The sequence below is a fragment of the Doryrhamphus excisus genome, linkage group LG7, assembly GCF_037039965.1.
Source record: "Doryrhamphus excisus strain RoL-2023G ecotype Guam linkage group LG7, RoL_Dexc_Guam_v1.1, whole genome shotgun sequence".
NCBI classification, from domain to species: Eukaryota; Metazoa; Chordata; class Actinopteri; order Syngnathiformes; family Syngnathidae; genus Doryrhamphus; species Doryrhamphus excisus.
The window spans coordinates 2,833,755-2,850,211 of record NC_136363.1 but is presented as its reverse complement, the minus strand read 5'-3'; the positions used below and the strand labels follow the sequence as shown (position 1 = coordinate 2,850,211).

Genomic DNA, 16,457 nt, shown 5'->3' with positions numbered 1-16,457 from the left:
ATCAAGGTCATAGTATGACTTTTTTGTTTACTTCATAGTTGTTTATTAGTTATACAAACTGACATCATAAATACCGAGTCATTTTCTGTGAAAGGTCAGGAATAACGTTGCTTTAATGAATCACTTGTGTGGCAGTCGAAGCGCTCATGGAATGGACAGCGGGGACGGCCAATCACATGCTAGCAAAATAAATCTCGAGCCAATCGATGAGCTTGTAGGCGGGTTGATAAAAAAGAATAGCGTTTGAGGTCGTTTTCCGCTTGGTCCTAGTGCTTGATGTGTTTCTTATTAGCTCAGAGGGCTTCATGCACGGGCGTATGTTGATTATTTTCTTAGAATTATTAGTTATTAAAACTGACATTATAAATATCGAGTAATTTTCTGCTAAAGGTCAGGAATAACGTTGCTTGAATCACTTTTATGGCAGTCGACACGCTCAAGGAATGACAGCAGGAACGGCCAATCACATGCTAGCAAAATAAATTCCGAGCCAATCGATGAGCTTGTAGGCGTTTTGTTTAGTTGTTGTTGTGTTTAGTCAGGTTTAATTTTTAGTCACATTTTTTTAGGTAAATATCCATGTTAAAAATAACGACCAAGTCTTCTCAAATTGTAGTTTATTGAGTAAATAATGCACAGGATAGGGTTAAAAAAAAACACAATTGACAACAATAAATAAGAAAATATCAAGTGTGCCAGAATTTCAGATTTAATTTTGTCTAAAAATAATGAGTGAAAATGTATTTAAAATAGTTTAAAGACTATGATTCCTTCATTTTAGAATTGTGGTTAAAAAAAAATTGTGCATGCAATATTTTTTCTCCTTTGTTTGGGAAAACAAAATCCCACTGCAAAAAATAACACATTAATGAATCACTAAGAGTGCACTGAAAGAAACATCGTTTATCCCGGTTTTCATGCTATAACATTATACAATACTGTGCTGAAGGAATTAGCTTTTAGAGAGAACAAAAATATAAAGAGTGCAAATTATTGTTAATTATAAAGTGCATTATTGGTAGGTATCTATTATCGTCATTGGATATATACACCACCAGAACCTTCATAATTACTACAGCAAGCAAAACATATGCACTGAATTAAGTCTTCTAGTCACAGTAACTCAAATTGTACACACTATTAGAACTCCAATTTTAACCAATTTGAAGTAAATCTGTTTTTTTTAACATTATTGGAGCCCTCTAGACATGACATAACACCCCTATAGTCTCATTTACATTCACATAATATTAGAACTCCAATTTTAACCAATTTGAAGTAAATCTGTCTTTTTTTTAAACATTATCGGAGCCCTCTAGACATGACATAACACCCCTATAGTCTCATTTACATTCACATAATATTAGAACTCCAATTTTAACCAATTTGAAGTAAATCTGTGTTTTTTTATTAACATTATTGGAGCCCTCTAGACATGACATAACACCCCTATAGTCTCATTTACATTCACATAATATTAGAACTCCAATTTTAACCAATTTGAAGTAAATCTGTCTTTTTTTTTAAACATTATCGGAGCCCTCTAGACATGACATAACACCCCTATAGTCTCATTTACATTCACATAATATTAGAACTCCAATTTTAACCAATTTGAAGTAAATCTGTCTTTTTTTTAATTAACATTATTGGAGCCCTCTAGACATGACATAACACCCCTATAGTCTCATTTACATTCACATAATATTAGAACTCCAATTTTAACCAATTTGAAGTAAATCTGTCTTTTTTTATTAACATTATTGGAGCCCTCTAGACATGACATAACACCCCTATAGTCTCATTTACATTCACATAATATTAGAACTCCAATTTTAACCAATTTGAAGTAAATCTGTGTTTTTTTATTAACATTATTGGAGCCCTCTAGACATGACATAACACCCCTATAGTCTCATTTACATTCACATAATATTAGAACTCCAATTTTAACCAATTTGAAGTAAATCTTTTTTTTTATTAACATTATTGGAGCCCTCTAGACATGACATAACACCCCTATAGTCTCATTTACATTCACATAATATTAGAACTCCAATTTTAATCAATTTGAAGTAAATCTTTTTTTTAATTAACATTATTGGAGCCCTCTAGACATGACATAACACCCCTATAGTCTCATTTACATTCACATAATATTATAACTCCAATTTTAACCAATTTGAAGTAAATCTGTGTTTTTTTATTAACATTATTGGAGCCCTCTAGACATGACATAACACCCCTATAGTCTCATTTACATTCACATAATATTAGAACTCCAATTTTAACCAATTTGAAGTAAATCTGTGTTTTTTTATTAACATTATTGGAGCCCTCTAGACATGACATAACACCCCTATAGTCTCATTCACATTCACATAATACAGGAGACATAATGAAAGAAAATAAAGACATAAATAAAACATAATAAAGCCCAAGACGTTAGCAATGGGAGTGTACCTTGTTGACGTTCTTCCTGTTCTGTGCCGTACTTCCTGCGGTGGCTCCCGTCTAATCACGGTAACATTACTGACACCTAGTGACCAGTGTAGAATACTACATATCTCTTTGAATGCGCCTTCTGAATGACTTATATTTTAATTTATTTAGCTAGTTTATGCTTCAACACTTTAGGTACAAAATATGTACAAGTTGCTTAAATAAGCAGATTTTTGACCCAAATAAGGTTACCGTTATACTTGATGATGATGATGATGATGAATGAGGCGGCGTTACTCCGGATGAGGAATGCTGAATGGCTTGGTCATCCCACCGTTGGAAGTGGTGTTCCCGCCACAGTCGACATACTGGTACATCTCCTGCGAGACTTGCTCGGCATGGCTGAAGTACGTGGTGGTGACCGTCACTCTAAATAAAGGACAAGCATGAATTGAGGCCCCGCCCCCTTCCGACAAACAAACACATGATTAAGTCACATGATATGCCGTGCCAGGAAGCCGGTTCACTTTTTAGGAAGAGGAGTAGCTGATGTCGGAATATTATCACTTTATTCTCTTAACGTTATAAAAACGTTGTAACGTTACAACTTTCTTCTCATAAATATGACTTTTTTATGATGAAAATATCAGATTGTTCTAGATTTTTTTCAACGTGGCTCTAATACCCGGACGTGTGAAATAAAATACTGTACTTGTAAAAGGATATTACAAGAATAAGGTTGGAATATTACAATAAAAAAAATATATAATGTTACGAGAATAAAGTTGTAAAATTACTAGAAAAAAAGTCGTAATATTGCAAGAATAAAGTTGCAGAAAAAAAAGTTGTAATATTCTGTATTCTATATAATATTCTATACATTTACGAGAATTAGGTTGTAATATTCAGAGAAAAAAGCCATAATCTTACAAAAATAAAGTTGTAAATTCACAAAAAAAATCATAACATTATGAGAATAAAGTCATAACAGTATGACAAAGTGGTAACATTATGAGAACAAAGTCATAGACAAGTTGTAAGCTTATGAGGAAAAAAAGTCATAATATTAGAGAATAAAGTCATAACAATACATGAATGTCAGAGATGAGGATGCTGAGGTTCTCATTGGGAGTGACCAGGATGGATAGGATCAGGAACAGGAACAGGACATTACATGTTAGAGGCCTTGGAGATAGAGTCAGAGACGCTAGACTGAGATGGTTGGGACATGTCAGAGATGAGGATGCTGAGGTTCTCATTGGGAGTGACCAGGATGGATAGGATCATAGGAACATTACATGTTAGAGGCCTTGGAGATAAAGTCAGAGAGGCCAGATTGAGATGGTTGGGACATGTCAGAGACAAGGATGCTGAGGTTCTCATTGGGAGTGACCAGGATGGATAGGATCAGGAACAGGACATTACATGTTAGAGCCCTTGGAGATAGAGTCAGAGACGCTAGACTGAGATGGTTGGGACATGTCAGAGATGAGGATGCTGAGGTTCTCATTGGGAGTGACCAGGATGGATAGGATCATAGGAACATTACATGTTAGAGGCCTTGGAGATAAAGTCAGAGAGGCCAGACTGAGATGGTTGGGACATGTCAGAGATGAGGATGCTGAGGTTCTCATTGGGAGTGACCAGGATGGATAGGATCAGGAACAGGAACAGGACATTACATGTTAGAGCCCTTGGAGATAGAGTCAGAGACGCTAGACTGAGATGGTTGGGACATGTCAGACATGAGGATGCTGAGGTTCTCATTGGGAGTGACCAGGATGGATAGGATCATAGGAACATTACATGTTAGAGGCCTTGGAGATAAAGTCAGAGAGGCCAGACTGAGATGGTTGGGACATGTCAGAGATGAGGATGCTAAGGTTCTCATTGGGAGTGACCAGGATGGATAGGATCAGGAACAGGAACCGGACATTACATGTTAGAGCCCTTGGAGATAGAGTCAGAGACGCTAGACTGAGATGGTTGGGACATGTCAGAGATGAAGATGCTGAGGTTCTCATTGGGAGTGACCAGGATGGATAGGATCATAGGAACATTACATGTTAGAGGCCTTGGAGATAAAGTCAGAGGCCAGATTGAGATGGTTGGGACATGTCAGAGATGAGGATGCTGAGGTTCTCATTGAGAGTGACCAGGATGGATAGGATCAGGAACAGGGCATTACATGTTAGAGCCCTTGGAGATAGAGTCAGAGACGCTAGACTGAGATGGTTGGGACATGTCAGAGATGAGGATGCTGAGGTTCTCATTGGGAGTGACCAGGATGGATAGGATCATAGGAACATTACATGTTAGAGGCCTTGGAGATAAAGTCAGAGAGGCCAGATTGAGATGGTTGGGACATGTCAGAGACGAGGATGCTGAGGTTCTCATTGGGAGTGACCAGGATGGATAGGATCAGGAACAGGACATTACATGTTAGAGCCCTTGGAGATAGAGTCAGAGACGCTAGACTGAGATGGTTGGGACATGTCAGAGATGAGGATGCTGAGGTTCTCATTGGGAGTGACCAGGATGGATAGGATCATAGGAACATTACATGTTAGAGGCCTTGGAGATAAAGTCAGAGAGGCCAGACTGAGATGGTTGGGACATGTCAGAGATGAGGATGCTGAGGTTCTCATTGAGAGTGACCAGGATGGATAGGATCAGGAATAGGAACAGGACATTACATGTTAGAGCCCTTGGAGATAAAGTCAGAGACGCTAGACTGAGATGGTTGGGACATGTCAGAGATGAGGATGCGGAGGTTCTCATTGGGAGTGACCAGGATGGATAGGATCAGAAACAAGTACATCAGAGGGGCATTATACATTAGAGGCCTTGGAGATTAAGTCAGACTGAGATGGTTGGGGACAAGGATCATCGGTAGAAGATTCATAGTACAGACAACTTACTGCATCATCAAGACGATGTTGTGTACTTTGATCCTTAGTAGAGTGCAGTAGTCACTGTGAAACCAAAGGGACATCAGTCAGTTTGGGATGATTTGTTGAAATATGCATATTTGCCCAATAACTGTGTATGGTATAGGTGTTTTTCATAAATATAACAATATCCAGAAATATGCTGGTGACGTGTACTTACTACATATAGCTCATCTCATCCGCTATGACAGTAGGGACCATGTAGTCAATCTGGGAATGGAAAGAAAGAGGAGTCACCCCTGCACATTCATTCATTCTTTATGGCCCATATTTGTATATGTAATATGTATATATGTAATATGTATTTATGTAATATGTAGCGCTACCTGTTTCATGTCCAGAGGTCCGATGGCGGTGATGTTACTGATACGGGATTTTCCAATTACGGTATTGACGAACTCCACCTGAGCCGTGATGTTGGCCACCGCCACTGAGTAGTAGTTGTTGTTGGTGATGTTGAGCGTGTTCTGAGGGAGGGGGGCGGGGGCGGGGGCGGGGGGTGGATACATGGATCAGTCCAAAACCACATAAACCACCTTGTGGGGTCAGGTTCTACTGTGTGTAGCCAATGGAGGTATCAAACATGTGACAAACACCGCTTTTCCTCACGAGGGTCGCGGGGGGGTGCTGGAGCCTATCCCAGCTGTCTTCGGGGCGAGAGGCGGGGTACACCCTGGACTGGTGGCCAGCCAATCACAGGGCACATATAGACAAACAACCATTCACACTCACATTCATACCTATGGACCATTTGAAGTGGCCAATTAAGTCAGAGCACTTCACTGGCAGCGCCTAAATTCCTCACACAGCAGCTTAATACTCCAAAGGTGTATATACAAATATATACGAACATGTGCCGAAATGACTCCAAAATAAAAAATATTCATATTCATTCATTCATTTTCTACAGTGCTGTCTTCAGCGGGGTACACCCTGGACTGGTGGCCAGCCAATCACAGGGCACATATAGACAAACAACCATTCACACTCACATTCATACCGATGGACAATTTGGAGTCGCCAATTAACCTAGCATGTTTTTGGAATGTGGGAGGAAACCGGAGTACCCGGAGAAAACCCACGCATGCACGGGGAGAACATGCAAACTCCACACAGAGATAGCCGAGGGTGGAATTGAACCCTGGTCTCCTAGCTGTGAGGTCCAAACGTGCAGTTATATGTGTCCAAAGCAATTAATAGCAGCAGCCAGCCAGCGTCAACAGCTAGATATGTCACAAATTGATTGGCTTTTCATGATTTTCTATGAGAACATTTGCTTTGGTTAAGAGTCTGTTTTGGTTAGAGTCAGACCTTCTGGAACAGATTGATGCCGTTAACCAAGACACCACTGTATTATTATGATTTTTATTATTATATTCGGAATGGGGGCTGCACGGCGGTCGTGTGGTTAGCGCGCAGAACTCACAGCTAGGTGACCCGAGTTCGATTCCATCCTCGGGTATCTCTGTGCGGAGTTTGCATGTTTCCTCCCACATTCCAAAAACATGCTAGGTTAATTGGCCACTCCAAATTCTCTTTCTCTTTATTCTCATCCTTTTTTTCAACTTCCTTGGTTTGGATGATGCTAGTCGAAGAGACCCACCGTGATGTTCAGGTAGACGCTGTGCTTGTCTTGGTCGTAGCTGACGTAAACAGACTTCACCCCGACGTAGGTCACGTCGATGGATCGAGGGAAGAGGAAGAAGACGGCCAAGCTGGACAACAGCAGGCAGACCGCAACCGACGCAGTTACGTACAACTTCCTGTGGAGGACACGGAAGCAGTTTGTACAGATTCTTGATCTAAATAAAGCATTTTCAAGCACAAAAAAAGGCAAAATTGATTTCTTCAATCTACCGTATTTGGTAATAAGAGTGTAAAGTTGACTATAGGGGTGTTATTTCACATCTAGAGGGCTCTAAAACCATATTAAGTTGGTCATAAACATGCTTTTATTTGACTGAGGCTTACTATTTGTAAACAAAACATACACATTTAATCAGTTTGTACATATTCTTGGACTAAATAAAGCATTTTCAAGCATAAAAAAGGCAAAATTGACTTCTTCTATCGGCCCTATTGGGAAATATGAGTGTAAAGTTGACTATAGGGGTGTTATTTCATATCCAGAGGGCTCTAAAACCATATTAAGATAATCATAAACATGTTTTTTATTTGACTGAGGCTTACTATTTGTAAACAAAACATACACATCTAATCAGTTTGTACATATTCTTAGCCTAAATAAAGCATTTTCAAGCATAAAAAAGGCAAAATTGACTTATTCAATCGGCCATATTGGGAAATATGAGTATAAAGTTGACTATAGGGGTGTTATTTCATATCTAGAGGGCTCTAAAGCCATATTAAGGTGGTCATAAACATGTTTTTTATTTGACTATTCATGTTCTTTTTTTATTATTCGTAAACAAAATATGACCATTTAATCAGTTTGTACATATTCTTGGCCTAAATAAAGCATTTTCAAGCATAAAACGGGCAAAATGGACTTCTTCAATGTAATATATTAGGTAATAAGTTGACTATAGGGGTGTTATTTCATATCCAGAGGGCTCTAAAACCATATTAAGTTGGTCATAAACATGTTTTTTATTTGACTGAGGCTTACTATTTGTAAACAAAACATACACATTTAATCAGTTTGTACATATTCTTGGTCTAAATAAAGCATTTTCAAGCATAAAACGGGCAAAATGGACTTCTTCAATGTAATATATTGGGTAATAAGTTGACTATAGGGGTGTTATTTCATATCTAGAGGGCTCTAAAACCATACTAAGTTGGTCATAAACATGTTTTTTATGCCCTGACTACTAAAATATTCAATTTATAAATAAGTAATCCTACTTTGCCGAAATTCACTTATCACAGCCGGGTGTAGAACCAATTAGCAACCAATTAGCAACCAATTAGCTACCAATTAGCTACCAATTAGCTACCAATTATCCCCGCTAAAAGCATAATAAAACAATACATACTGTATGTATTGGCAAAGCAAAGTACAGGAAAATGCATTGGTATTACCGTGCTAGTGTGTTAGATATCACAGTACAGGAAGTAGATATGACATCATGCATGATATTTCCACATATTGTATACACAAATATAAATGTACTATAAATGTACATACGTCCTCCTGGGGCGAAGCCTTTGGTCGCTGTACGGAATCAATGCCACAAGTTGATTTTCCTGTCCTGAAGCAAAGACAAAGTAAGTGAATGCAAGGGAAGAATACCACTAGTTATGGAATATCACACAAACACACAAAGGTCCTGCTGACAGAACGAGCTGTGAGTATCGCTGTTTTATGTGGACCTGCCTTCCAAACGTGCTACATATGAGGTGCAAAAACACTTGAATAGATAAGTCCCTATGTTTTCATATTTAATGCAGTTAAAGTCAGCCCTCATCATCCATGTTGTGCTTTTTCGACCAAATTAAGCATTTTCTAGCATTAAAAAATGGCTAAATATAAAGCATGGGTGTGACGCACAAGCACCAGACTTCATCGCCGGGACAGGTTTTTGGTTTAAATGACCTCACAACAAGCACAATAATCCCAAATTGTTGCTCAACTCAACTCTGAAACCCTCATAATCACTTCCTGTCCGCCCCCCCCCTCAGCTCCTCTAGCATCGGAACACATTTAACAGCAACACACACAAGCATGAGTCTTATTTATGTCTTATTATGTCGACTATGTTGGGTAATGGGAGTGAAATGTTGACTATAGGGGTGTTATTTCATATCTAGAGGGCTCTAATCATGTTTAAAGTGTATTTAGAAGGTCCTACTTTGACATTCACTTATCGTGGTTGGGTGCGGAACCAATTAGCGGGGATAAAGAAGTGATTACTGTACTACGGAGCACCATAAACAGTAAATAGGAGTGAAATGTTGACTATAGGGGTGTTATTTCATATCTAGAGGGCTCTAATCATGTTAAAAATATATTTAGAAGGTCCTACTTTGATATTCAGTTATCGTGGTTGGGTTCGGAACCAATTAGCACTATGGAGCACCATAAACAGTAAATAGGAGTGAAATGTTGACTATAGGGGTGTTATTTCATATCTAGAGGGCTCTAATCATGTTAAAAGTGTATTTAGAAGGTCATACTTTGACATTCACTTATCGTGGTTGGGTGCGGAACCAATTAGCGGGGATAAAGAAGTGATTACTGCACTATGGAGCGCCACAAACAGTAAATAGGAGTGAAATGTTGACTATAGGGGTGTTATTTCATATCTAGAGGGCTCTAATCATGTTAAAACTGTAGAAGTGATTACTGCACTACGGAGCGTTTCAGTACCTCTGGGGATTCTTCCGGTGCCCTGACATGTAGGACACGTCACACTGTCCCTTCCCGTGAACTCCACATACGGAAACTGGGAAACGTCCCCGTCTTTCCCATCTTCAGCGGGGGTGTCCTCCATGTGTGTAGTAAGACCATCCTGACCCACAGTGTAGCCGGTCTGTTTGAGAAAATGGGAGAATGACTTCCCCATTGTCACGCCTGGAAATGTAAAGCAGAACAGTCAGAGAAAGTACATATTCTTGGCCTAAATAAAGCATTTTCAAGCATAAAAAGGGCAAAATGGACTTCTTCAATCGGCCATATTGGGTAATAAGAGTGTAAAGTTGAATATAGGGGTGTTATTTCATACCTAGAGGGCTCTAAAACCATATTAAGATGGTCATAAACATGTTTTTTATGCCGTGACGATGAAAATATGCAATTTATAAATAAGGAATCCTACTTCACTTGTCACAGTCGGGTGTAGAAACAATTAACAACCAATTATCCCTGATAAAAGCATAATAAAATTATACACAGTGTATGTATTGTCAAAGCAAAGTACAGGAAAATGTATTGGTATTACCGTGCTAGTGTGTTAGATAGCACAGTCCAGGAAGTAGATATCACGTCATGCACGCATTAAAACTATTACGTCATTAAAAATAAATGATTGGTTATTATATGAATTAAAACTTTATTGACAATTCACACGTACGCATTACGCACATACGGAAGAAAAAGTAGTTCCCTTCATTTAACACACACGACCTCAAATGTCTGAAATAGTATCAAAAGTATCAATATTTTTATTTGAGAATCAACTTTCGCGCATGAAGACCTAATTATCGGAAGTGTCGATATTTCACTATTGACGCGCACTTCGCTACGAAAGAAGCTAATGCTAACGTCACTTGTTAGCCCGAGGCCGGCTAGCTGTAAGAACACAGCTACAGTTTAGGCCAAAGCACGTTTAAATGTGAACGTGTAAAATCAATACGCTATCCTAAACATATATATAAGCTTTAGAACTTATATATACATACATAGTATATAAGCTGGGAGAACAATGAAGCTGAAGCAACAAGCGACTTGCTCCGAAGCACACCAAATGAACGCTAGCCACGATACCAATTGTGTTCATTAACGCAAAGGTACATAAATATAGCCAATGCTAGCCGATAACGAAACAAGTGAGAAATGGCTACACTTACCTTATGTAACAGCTTCAGAATTAGCGGAATGCGACGAGTGGATCATGCAGTGGTTTGTTTACCAAACAAGACTGAAACAGACATGCGCGTTGCGCGAGTGGGACTCGCAGTGACGTATGGCAGTGGTGTCCAAAGTGTGCCCTGTGGGCCATATGTCATGAAGCACATTCCAAAAAATATAATTATATTATTCATTCATTCATTTTCTACCGCTTTTCCTCACAAGGGTCACGGGGGGGGGGGGGGGGGGGGGGGTGCTGGAGCCTATCCCAGCTGTTTTCAGGCGACAGGCGGGGTACACCCTGGACTGGTGGCCAGCCAATCACAGGGAACATTTAGACAAACAACCATTCACACTCACATTCATACATATGGACAATTTGGAGTGGCCGAGGGTGGAATTGAACTCGGGTCTCCTAGCTGTGAGGCCTGCGCACTAACCACTTTCTATGCCGCATGTCCTCCAATGAACTGCTTTGCTCAGACACAATGCAGAATGGGAAACTTCAAAACTCATATTGGTATTTCTTTGTATATTTTTAGGTACGCCTTTGGAGTGTTAAGTTACTGTGTGATGAGTTTAGTGTTTTTTTTTGCAAGCATAAACATGGCGAAATAAACTAATAGATATCGACATGTTTTTGGAATGTGGGAGGAAACCGGAGTACCCGGAGAAAACCCACGCATGTACGGGGAGAACATGCAACATCCACACAGAGATGGCCGAGGGTGGAATCGAACTCGGGTCTCTTAGCTGTGAGGCCTGCGCACTAACCACTTTCTATGCCGCATGTCCTCCAATGAACTGCTTTGCTCAGACACAATGCAGAATAGGAAACTTCAAAACTCATATTGGTACTTCTTTGTATATTTTTAGGTACGTCTTTGGAGTGTTAAGTTACTGTGTGATGAGTTTAGTGTTTTTTTTGCAAGCATAAACATGGCGAAATAAAATAATACATATAGACATGTTTTTGGAATGTGGGAGGAAACTCCACACAGAGATGGCCGTGGGTGGAATTGAACTCGGGTCTCCTAGCTGTGAGGCCTGCGCACTAACCACTTTCTATGCCGCATGGCCTCCAATTAACTGCTTTGCTCAGACACAATGCAGAATAGGAAACTTCAAAACTCATATTGGTACTTCTTTGTATATTTTTAGGTACGTCTTTGGAGTGTTAAGTTACTGTGTGATGAGTTTAGTGTTTTTTTTGCAAGCATAAACATGGCGAAATAAAATAATACATATAGACATGTTTTTGGAATGTGGGAGGAAACTCCACACAGAGATGGCCGTGGGTGGAATTGAACTCGGGTCTCCTAGCTGTGAGGCCTGCGCACTAACCACTTTCTATGCCGCATGGCCTCCAATTAACTGCTTTGCTCAGACACAATGCAGAATAGGAAACTTCAAAACTCATATTGGTACTTCTTTGTATATTTTTAGGTACGCCTTTGGAGTGTTAAGTTACTGTGTGATGAGTTTAGTGTTTTTTTTTGCAAGCATAAACATGGCGAAATAAACTAATAGATATCGACATGTTTTTGGAATGTGGGAGGAAACACCACACAGAGATGGCCGAGGGTGGAATTGAACTCGGGTCTCCTAGCTGTGAGGTCTGTGCGCTAACCACTTGTCCACCGAATTGTATTATATTTTTTTTTTTTTGCAATTTTACAACAATGATGTCTTAATGTAGTGAGGACAAAAAAGCCATCAATTTAGTAACATAAAGTTGAAATCTTCAATAAAAATATGATTTTGTCCTCCCGGTGGAACTGGAGGATGTGGCCTGGGATCGGGAGGTTTGGGCTTCCCTGCTGAGACTGCTGCCCCCTGCGAAAAAAAAGCATAAAAAATAAATGCATGATGGGTCATAATATTATGGGGACAAAGGTATGAATACAATAAGAGAATATACAAAAAGAAAGCTGTCATTTTACAATGAAACATGTTGTGCAGGGGCGTCAAACGGCAGGGGGCATCCCTCCTGACTGAAGCCCCTCATCTGTGTGGTTATGACTGGGTTAACATGATGTAAACATAACATATTTTTTTTTTATAAACAGCATTTTAAGGCCTAAAAATAATCCCAAACAAGCAATGGTGACACATTTCATAGTTTACTCTTAACTTGCTCAAAGAGTTACAGTTTCTTTTAACAATTTAAAGAGCTAAAAACTAAAAGTCGCCTCAGAGTAGTACACAACATTTCCGGCGGCATAAAAAAAAAAAAAAAAAATGTAAACATTGTTAAAACGACTACACATCAAAAAAATATTGAACATTACTATTAATAAAAAGAAATGAAAAAAGTTGATGTAGAAAAAGTCTGTGGGAACGTGAACTCATTTCATACAAGCAGGGTGAACACGATTAAAATGGATCTAGTCGAACATGTCGTCGTGATCGTTGTCCTCTTCGTTGTCCGTCTCCGCAAAGTACTTGACTTCCTTCTTTGCACGGCCAGCCCGGAATGTCGTGTTGACGCCGCTCTTTTCGTCCTCCTCGTCGGACGGAGGCTTCTGAGGCTTCTGTTTGAATACACAAACATTCAAGTCTCATTACTGATGCGTTCAGGGTCCCGGACAAGTATTTCATCCCTTTAACCCGCACCACAACAACAAAATTGTAGACCCGCACAAGATGGCAATGGACTATAAACCACCAACAAGACTGTAGACCTGCACAAGAATGGAATTGACTACAAGATTGTAGACCTGCACAAGACTGGAATAAACTGGAATGTACCACCTGATCTACACAAGACTGGAATGGAACACAAGATTGTAGACCTGCACAAGACCGGAATTAGACCTGCATGTGACTGTAATGGACAGAAATCCCATCAAATGGACTGTAGACTTGCACAAGACTGGAATGGGACACAAGATTGTAGACCTGCACAAGACTAGAATAAACTGGAATGTACCACAAGACCACAAACAACCTTGTAGACCTGATCTACACAAGACTGGAATGGAACACAACATTAAAAACAAGATTGTAGACCTGCGCAAGACACGAATTGACCATCAATAAACTCTAGACCTGCACAAGAATGGAATGGACTACAAGATCATCAACAAGAAAATAGACCGACACAATACTGAAATGGACTACAAGATTGTAGACCTGCACAAGATCGGAATTAGACCTGCCTACATGACTGTAATGGACAGAAATCCCATCAAAAAGACTGTAGACCTGCACAAGACTGGAAAGGACTACAAGATCATCAACAAGAAAATAGACCTACAGAATACCAAAATGGACTACAAGATTGTAGACCCGCATAAGACTGGAATAAACTGGAATGTACCACAAAGCTATTAACAACATTGTAGACCTGCACAAGACTGGAATAAACTGGAATGTACCACAAGACCATGAACAACCTTATAGACCTGATCTACACAAGACTGGAATGAAACACAAGGTTAACAGATTGTAGACCTGCACAAGACCGGAATTGACCATCAACAAACTCTAGACCTGCACATGACTGTAATGGACAGAAATCCCATAAAAAAGACTGTAGACCTGCACATGACTGAAATGGACTACATGATTGTAGACCTGCACAAGACCAGAATTAGACCTGCACATGACTGTAATGGACAGAAATCCCATCAAAAAGACTGTAGACCTGCACAAGACTGGAATGGGCTACATAATCGTAGACCTGCACAAGACCGGAATTAGACCTGCACAAGAACGGAATTAGACCTGTACATGACTGTAATGGACAGAAATCCCATCAAAAAGACTGTAGACCTGCACAAGACTGGAATGGGCTACATGATCGTAGAACTGCACAAGACCAGAATTAGACCTGCACAAGACCAGAATTAGACCTGCACAAGACCGGAATTAGACCTGTACATGACTGTAATGGACAGAAATCCCATCAAAAAGACTGTAGACCTGCACAAGACTGGAATGGGCTACATGATCGTAGACCTGCACAAGACCGGAATTAGACCTGCACAAGACCAGAATTAGACCTGCATAAGACCGGAATTAGACCTGTACATGACTGTAATGGACCGAAATCCCATCAAAAAGACTGTAGACCTGCACAAGACTGGAATGGGCTACATGATCGTAGAACTGCACAAGACCAGAATTAGACCTGCACAAGACCGGAATTAGACCTGCACATGACTGTAATGGACAGAAATCCCATCAAAAAGACTGTAGACCTGCACAAGACTGGAATGGGCTACATAATCGTAGACCTGCACAAGACCGGAATTAGACCTGCACAAGAACGGAATTAGACCTGTACATGACTGTAATGGACAGAAATCCCATCAAAAAGACTGTAGACCTGCACAAGACTGGAATGGGCTACATGATCGTACAACTGCACAAGACCAGAATTAGACCTGCACAAGACCAGAATTAGACCTGCACAAGACCGGAATTAGACCTGTACATGACTGTAATGGACCGAAATCCCATCAAAAAGACTGTAGACCTGCACAAGACTGGAATGGGCCACATGATCGTAGACCTGCACAAGACCGGAATTAGACCTGCACAAGACCAGAATTAGACCTGCACAAGACCGGAATTAGACCTGTACATGACTGTAATGGACCGAAATCCCATCAAAAAGACTATAGACCTGCACAAGACTGGAATGGGCTACATGATCGTAGAACTGCACAAGACCGGAATTAGACCTGCACAAGAACGGAATTAGACCTGTACATGACTGTAATGGACAGAAATCCCATCAAAAAGACTGTAGACCTGCACAAGACTGGAATGGGCTACATGATCGTACAACTGCACAAGACCAGAATTAGACCTGCACAAGACCAGAATTAGACCTGCACAAGACCGGAATTAGACCTGTACATGACTGTAATGGACCGAAATCCCATCAAAAAGACTGTAGACCTGCACAAGACTGGAATGGGCCACATGATCGTAGACCTGCACAAGACCGGAATTAGACCTGCACAAGACCAGAATTAGACCTGCACAAGACCGGAATTAGACCTGTACATGACTGTAATGGACCGAAATCCCATCAAAAAGACTATAGACCTGCACAAGACTGGAATGGGCTACATGATCGTAGAACTGCACAAGACCAGAATTAGACCTGCACAAGACCGGAATTAGACCTGCACAAGACCGGAATTAGACCTGTACATGACTGTAATGGACCGAAATCCCATCAAAAAGACTGCAGACCTGCACAAGACTGGAATGGGCTACATGATCGTAGAACTGCACAAGACCAGAATTAGACCTGCACAAGACCGGAATTAGACCTGCACATGACTGTAATGGACAGAAATCCCATCAAAAAGACTGTAGACCTGCACAAGACTGGAATGGGCTACATGATCGTACAACTGCACAAGACCAGAATTAGACCTGCACAAGACCAGAATTAGACCTGCACAAGACCGGAATTAGACCTGCACATGACTGTAATGGACAGAAATCCCATCAAAAAGACTGTAGACCTGCACAAGACTGGAATGGGCTACATGATCGTAGAACTGCAC

The 16,457-nt window shown here is 40.2% G+C and overlaps 2 protein-coding genes across 4 annotated transcripts in view; both read right to left on the bottom strand.

Annotated features, from left to right (window-relative positions):
- Positions 1–604: 604 nt before the first annotated feature.
- Positions 605–11,067, bottom strand: LOC131101542 (transmembrane protein 106B-like). The gene is made up of 8 exons (XM_058046798.2): positions 10,926–11,067; positions 9,727–9,930; positions 8,545–8,608; positions 6,997–7,156; positions 5,720–5,860; positions 5,554–5,603; positions 5,364–5,417; positions 605–2,871 (listed from the first exon to the last, which is right to left on the bottom strand). The coding sequence occupies exons 2-8, from the start codon at positions 9,920–9,922 to the stop codon at positions 2,736–2,738; spliced, it is 801 nt and encodes a 266-aa protein (XP_057902781.2). The 5' UTR covers positions 9,923–9,930; positions 10,926–11,067; the 3' UTR covers positions 605–2,735.
- A 1,968-nt stretch (positions 11,068–13,035) lies between these two features.
- Positions 13,036–16,457, bottom strand: part of top2b (DNA topoisomerase II beta) — a 39,504-nt gene continuing 36,082 nt past the window's right edge. For all 3 annotated transcript variants that reach the window (XM_058047057.2, XM_058047059.2, XM_058047058.2), the window contains exon 36: positions 13,036–13,460. In XM_058047057.2, coding sequence (XP_057903040.2) covers positions 13,314–13,460 — 147 coding nt within the window. In that variant the 3' untranslated portion in view covers positions 13,036–13,313. The remainder of the gene's footprint in view (positions 13,461–16,457) is intronic.

Coding starts and splice junctions, on each gene's coding strand:
- LOC131101542 (XM_058046798.2), bottom strand. CDS start 9,922: ATGGGGAAGTCATTCTCCCATTTTCTCAAACAGACCGGCTACACTGTG. Junction 7,157..8,544: donor AGGCTTCGCCCCAGGAGGAC/GTATGTACATTT, acceptor TGTCCTCCACAG/GAAGTTGTACGTAACTGCGT. Junction 5,604..5,719: donor GACCTCTGGACATGAAACAG/GTAGCGCTACAT, acceptor TTCCATTCCCAG/ATTGACTACATGGTCCCTAC.